This window comes from Lottia gigantea, assembly GCF_000327385.1.
Source record: "Lottia gigantea unplaced genomic scaffold LOTGIsca_27, whole genome shotgun sequence".
NCBI classification, from domain to species: domain Eukaryota; kingdom Metazoa; phylum Mollusca; class Gastropoda; family Lottiidae; genus Lottia; species Lottia gigantea.
In genome coordinates, this window is record NW_008708846.1 from 136,254 (window position 1) to 142,952 (window position 6,699).

Here is a 6,699-nt window from a genome sequence, read left to right on the forward strand (position 1 = left end):
CCTCACTGAAACATGAAAAGAAAAGTTGTAAGAGTATGATAAAAATTTTGCATTATTCATTGCAACTTATAAAATTCAAAAACCTGTAAAGTGACATTACAAGTTATTTGTTGATAGACACCCCCTGGACCCTTCGATTTGTAATTCAAGTTCAGGCTTTTCTTATGACAAAAACTTTGACCAGTCGAAATTCCATTGCACAGTCAGCTATACCCTTATATTTTGTTGTTTTTAATCGTTGTTATACATTATTGTCAGATTGGATAATATTATAATGATGCATAATAAAATAACGAGTACCGGTATGTCAACACCCTGCATCAAAGGAAATGTTAATATTTAAAAGTGCATCTTATTCTAAATGTGAATAGTAAATTTACCCAGCAGCACAGTTGCATCCAGCAGCATGAACCTTTCCAGATACTTTGGACAGACAGGCCCATGGTTCATAATCCTTCTTTTTAACATCAGACCCTGGTAAGGACGGTATAACTTTTGCTCTTACGTAGCAGTGGGAACATTTAGGTGATATCTGATTGTACTTCACACTATGGACATGTCCATCTTCGTAGAACACTTTGGCTTTTAATTGTTTTCTCACATTCATGTTCTGATTGTCAAAAGTGCGTGAACGGTTTAACACAAGGTAATTGTATAAATCCTCCGTCCTGAAGAAGGGAATTTTAGCACATCGTCCTCCCAACAACCTTTTAAACTTCCTGGCTCTGGCAATTTTTCACCCAGCGAAGTGGTAAATAATTCTTCCTGTCGTTCAAGTTTGTTGTTGTTGTCCTGAATATTAATCTCTTGTAATGTCCGTTTTCGATTTGCACAATGCCTTGAGCACGTTTTATTAACTCTGGTCTATTTCCTGACACATGTGCTCCTCTATCTCGTAAATAAATCTTGAGTTCACGCACTGATAATTTATCAAATTGACACGGATCACCGACCTCTTTATTCGACGCCATTTTCTTTGCTCACTGGCAGTTGACGTCAACTACAAACGATAATTTAGCAAGGGAGATAACAAAGGTTATTGAATAGGACTGTATGTACAGGAAAAATCTGGAGATTGGGTGAAAAGTCGGGAGATTTTTCCAAAGCGCGTAAATTCATGATTTGAAACTCCAAATTGATTCTTTTTAAATAAGCCTTAGGCCTATATGCCATGTAAATTAATTAAATTGATCATAGGCCTACATGACACAGACAAAAATTAACAAATCCATAATTAGGGATAGGCCTACCCAGGCAAAATAACTCTAGAAAAGATTACACCTGATGAAGGTCAGTTCATGACCGAAATTGCAATTGTGTTTTTGAGGAGTTTTTTCATTTTTTGTTATCCTATTTGTTGTAAGTTTTTCGTTTTTTCATATTTTTGTTACACACAAATAAATACTATTTGTGTACTTTGATTTGTTACACCACTATTTACCCCTTCCTTCAAATCATAAACATACATATTGTTATTATTCTTGTTACCAATTATCATGAGCAACTTATGGCAACTTTTATTCTCACCCCAACCATTGGCAGGAAAATTTTTACCACTCTCGTCCGCATAATCCACGGTCGTACAACCCACGTCCCTATATTAACCCCTATGCTTGGCAAGAGCAGATCCCTCGTCAAAAACCCTACTACCCTAACAATAGAGGCCAATATCACAGGATGGAAAGACGACCGCATCATGGACAGAACAATAGACATAGCAATAGACAGAAGAATAGATCACATTTTAATCAGCACAGGAACAGACAGGGCAAAAATTTCCGTAGAAACCACCAACAGAACCACAATAGAACCAACAATCAACAATCTGGACTATCAGAAACATCTGCCGCTTCGATCAGAATGTTCTACCAACTTCTGCAATGCCTTCACCATATCAATGTGGTATCAAAACAATTGGATGGTTCTTTAAGTCTTGACCTTTCGAAAAAGGTCTCTCATCTGAATGAGTTCATTCAACCTGCTCTAAAAAATCCCATCATCTCTTTGGCGATTGAAAAAATTAATCAAACTTGGGCAACAAGTATTCTTTCAGCTCTAAAAAATCATTATAATTCCATGGTAAAAACTAAATTAGACTTGATCAAATCACACTCTTTTACGGACATACAAATTGAGTCTTTTTCGTCTGAAGCTTTAAATTGGGCTAGGAAAGTTTATAAATCTCGTTTACAACAAACTGTAGTCGAACAGTTCAAATCACTTTTGGCAGATATTAAAAATACGGCTTCAGAAGCACTTGAGGATATGGATGTAGGCAATGTAGAGTTGGTAGAAGTATCTCTTCCTCCAACTACCAAAAACAGATTTAGTTTCATGCCACAATCCACTGGGAAACCAAAACGGAACAGATCATATTCCCCAACAAGTTTTCCATCCTCTTTTGAAACTCCTTCAAAACGAAAACATATCTCAAGCCCAAGATCTTCTCTACCGTATTCACCTACAGACCAACCTACTAGTTTGCTTTCCACTTCAAATATAGTGAACAAAAATACACCATCTACTTCATCATCACCTCACAGATCTCTCACGATTGCACCGTCTTCTTCAGCATCTTCTTCATCATCACCTCGTAGGTCTCTTAAGATTGCACCGTCTTCTTCTGCAGCATCGTCTTCATCATCTTCTTCAGCATCACCTCGTAGGTCTCTTACTTTTGATAAGACACTCACCCCATCTTCTTCATCATCAACTTCTTCTGTCACCAACCAACCAGCATCATCTAGACCCTCTACTAAACCACACGTTCATACCCGACAGAGTGATAAATCCAAATTCAATCTACCAAAACCAACCAAACCTATTCTCATCATTGGATCGTCAAATTTAGGCCGTATCCCAGAAGGCACGTCAGAAACCCAAATAGAGAGCTTTCCAGGCGCAAGAATCTGTCATTTGAAGTCTATAATCACTAAAGCAGAAGCCAGTCAAGTACCAAATAAAGTAATAGTACATGTAGGTCTAAATGATAAACAAGAAGGTGGTAATTTCATCCACATCCAAATGTTGGAACTGCTGTCAATTGTCCGAAACAAGTTTCCAAAAGCCTCCCTGTATGTCACACCGATACCAGTTTCTTCATCTTTAAAACGAGCATGTCCTGGAGCCTTCAAGAACCTATCAAAATTCAATGAACTTATCACAGCTAAACCACCAACCAATACCTCTACCATTCCAGAATACTCCGGATTCATTAAAGTTCAAAACGACAATATTCATTGGACAGAGATGACAGCCAAGAATATATTTTCTCACTGGATGGCCCATTTAAACTAGATGCCGGGGGTGGACCGAAAGGATAAAACAGTAGTGAATCTGAGCTCAAGATCATTATCTGTAATGGAAGAAAGTCTATTGGACAAAGGCCTTAAATTTATACCCACGGCAGTGCCTTCATCCATTGACAAAATTTTAGATGTCACTTGCAAATTCGAACGATTAATAAAACTGGCCTATTTTTACAGAAAAACCCTTGGTAGAGGAACCTGGAAGAAGTTTGTGGAAAAATATGAGTGGACTCCACCAGATGCCCTAATACATACCGATATTTTAGAAATTTGCGATAACATGCGATTTGAAACTTCTCTCTTACCATTGGTAAAAGAAAATAGCAATTTGACGCGCGCTGAAAGGACTATTTTAAACAACCTAAAGAAGGATAAAAATATTTTCAAAGTGATAAAGGAAGCTCGTGTGTCATCTTAAACCGCGAAGATTACATTAAAGAAGTTGAAAATCAATTAAACGCGAACATTACCAAATTTTAGATGCTCCGATTTTTAAAGAAACCAGCAGTGTGATTAATGACATTTTAAAAAAATTAGTGAATGACAAAATTATTTCAGATAAACAATACGACTATCTTTCGGCCAGTTCTACGGCACATCAACGGCATATTTATACCCTCCCGAAGATCCATAAGAACCCGGAAACAGAATGGTTTTTACCGAACATTATACCTAAGGGTCGACCAATCATTTCAGACTGCTCCAGCGAATCTTATCGAGTCTCGGAATACATTGACCACTTTTTGTTACCTTTAGCGTGCCAACATCCATCATATCTAAAAGACACATCCGATTTTGTTGAAAAAATAAAGAGTTTAGAAATCCCGGAAAATGCCCTTTTCATATCCATGGACGTTAGTAGCATGTATACCAATATTGACTACGAAGCCGGTTTGAACGCTGTAAAAAAATGCTTTGAGAGAACTCCTGATCCAAAACGGCCCGATCCTGAAATTCTTAAATTACTCGAAATTTGTTTAAAACGGAATGATTTTTATTTTAACGGTAAGGTTTATCTTCAGACTTCAGGAACAGCAATGGGTAAGAGATTTGTCCCAAGCTATGCCAATATATTCATGGCTGAATGGGAACGCGAAATTGATTTGATCTCTCCTTTCAAACCACTTTTCTATGGACGGTTTTTGGATGACATATTTTTAATTTGGCAACATACTATTCAGGAATTCTGGCAATACTTCGAAATTCTAAATAACCATCACCCATCAATCAAATTAACAGCAGATATAAGTAATCACAGCATGGACTTTCTCGACACAACAGTATTCAAAGGACCAGATTTTAATGAAACTAGGAAGGCTGATATTCAAGTATTTTTCAAACCCACTGATACCCACCAACTTTTATTGAAAAGCTCTTTTCATCCTAAACATACATTTTCAGGCATAATAAAATCGCAAGTTTTACGGTTCCGTAGAATTTGCACCAGAACAGAGGATTTTGATGATGCGTGTCAATTAGTCTTTAAGAAATTGCGAGAGCGGGGATATTCAAAACGATATCTCCGCAGCATTAAAAGCAAAACTCTTTCAGAAATTGAGAATCGGAACACAATCCTCATTCCGGTAAACTCTAATTAATCTTTCGGATCACGGCCGTGCAGATCTACAAGATGTAGAACCTGCGAGCATATTTTAACAACCAATTCTTTCTCTAATAAGCATAACGGTAAACAATTCCCTATTAACGGTGAGCTTTCTTGTACCAGCACAAATATCATTTACCTAATTTCATGCGAAAAATGTCATTTACAATACGTAGGCGAAACTAAAAACTCTTTGAGAGAAAGAATTAACGGCCATCGTTTTGACATCTCCCATCATCTGGATAAACCTATTGGGAACCATTTCAACTCTCTCAACCATTCACTCGCAGATATGAAGGTGGCGCCCATTGAAAAGGTCATCGCAGAAGAAGACACCAACCCTAAAAGTTCAAGACTATACAGGGAGAGCTTTTGGATGAATCAACTAAAAACTATTTCACCCTGTGGACTAAATATACAGTTTGATTCTCAAATAATCCCATTTGTTGCTCCATTCAATAACATTTCTTGCCAAGCATCCCGAATTATCAAAAGATACTACACAGAGTTACAAAATAAATTTCCCACTATTTTTTACAAAAAATTAGTCATAGCTTATTCGAAAAATAAAAATCTACAGGATATAGTTGTTCGTGGTTGACTTGACCCCACCGATGATGTAGAGTGATCTAACAGAATTAAATATTCTCATTTTATTAACTGTCTTTGTACTTTATAGTACATAATAGTCTAAAACAATTTACTTTCTATACCTGCAGCCATTAATCGCTTTTCTTCATTATTCCAGAAAATTTGAAGCAGTCAGAGTTTTTATGATTCTGTATTTTCCACAGACAATTGTCCCAATAATGTTATTTCCGTAAATGTAGATTATAAGTATTATGAATTTCTTTATTAGGTCCAAGAAGATCTATATGATAACCGTTATGATCTTCTTTGATTTAATTCATTGCATATTAGCATCACAATTATTGTTAACATAACTTTAACCCTGTGCCAGTGCCTTATATTGAATAGTAACTTATTACTCTTCAATCACCCTAATCTCTAGAAATAGTGCCTGATATGTCAAATTTAGGGGCCCAAAAAAATCTAATTTTAACCCTGTGCCAGTGCCTTATATTGAATAGTAACTTATTACTCTTCAATCACCCTAATCTCTAGAAATAGTGCCTGATATGTCAAATTTAGGGGCCCAAAAAAATCTAATATTGTCATTCTTCACTATTGATTGAATAAAAAATGATGTCAAGGTGAAATGATGTTTGAAAACAAGAAAGCAAGCATGATCCCAGCCCTCTAAATTAACTAGTACCGGTAGGCCTACATAATAATAACATATTCAAAAATCAGTATGTTCTGAAAGCAATATTTAGTAAGTAATATGTACTGGCAATGTTACTTTTTCCAAAGGTGTAATTCATGACATCTTAAATATCTCGATTTCGATCATTAAATACTTTTCCTGGAACACTCTCACGAAGTATTGAACTGAATTTACCGCTTCCATTTTGACGTTCTTCAGAATGGAAAGACTTGTAATAAGTAAGCCCGTTATGCTGGCAATAAATGAATGTTTACAGGCTACAGTAAAATTACAAAACTATTTTAGGAAACGAATTTTGAGTTTACATAAGAATTAGACATCCAGTCGCGTATGATAATCTACCAATAATAACAAAGTGTTCTGAAACGACGTCTATGTTATATAGGCCTATTATAGACCTCATAGATTGACACTGACGGTATAAAATACTGAGAAGACTTCAAGATTTCGTTTTTTAGTAAAAGTAGGGCTACCGTAAAATTTCTGTAAAAGCGAAAGAG

At 36.1% G+C, this 6,699-nt stretch overlaps 1 protein-coding gene across 1 annotated transcript; it reads left to right on the plus strand.

The window, feature by feature from the left end:
* Positions 1-1,677: 1,677 nt before the first annotated feature.
* LOTGIDRAFT_160947 (hypothetical protein) lies at positions 1,678-3,297 on the plus strand (the record flags this gene model as incomplete). Its single annotated transcript, XM_009056207.1, has 1 exon — positions 1,678-3,297. The coding sequence occupies one exon, from the start codon at positions 1,678-1,680 to the stop codon at positions 3,295-3,297; it is 1,620 nt and encodes a 539-aa protein (XP_009054455.1).
* Positions 3,298-6,699: the final 3,402 nt, after the last annotated feature.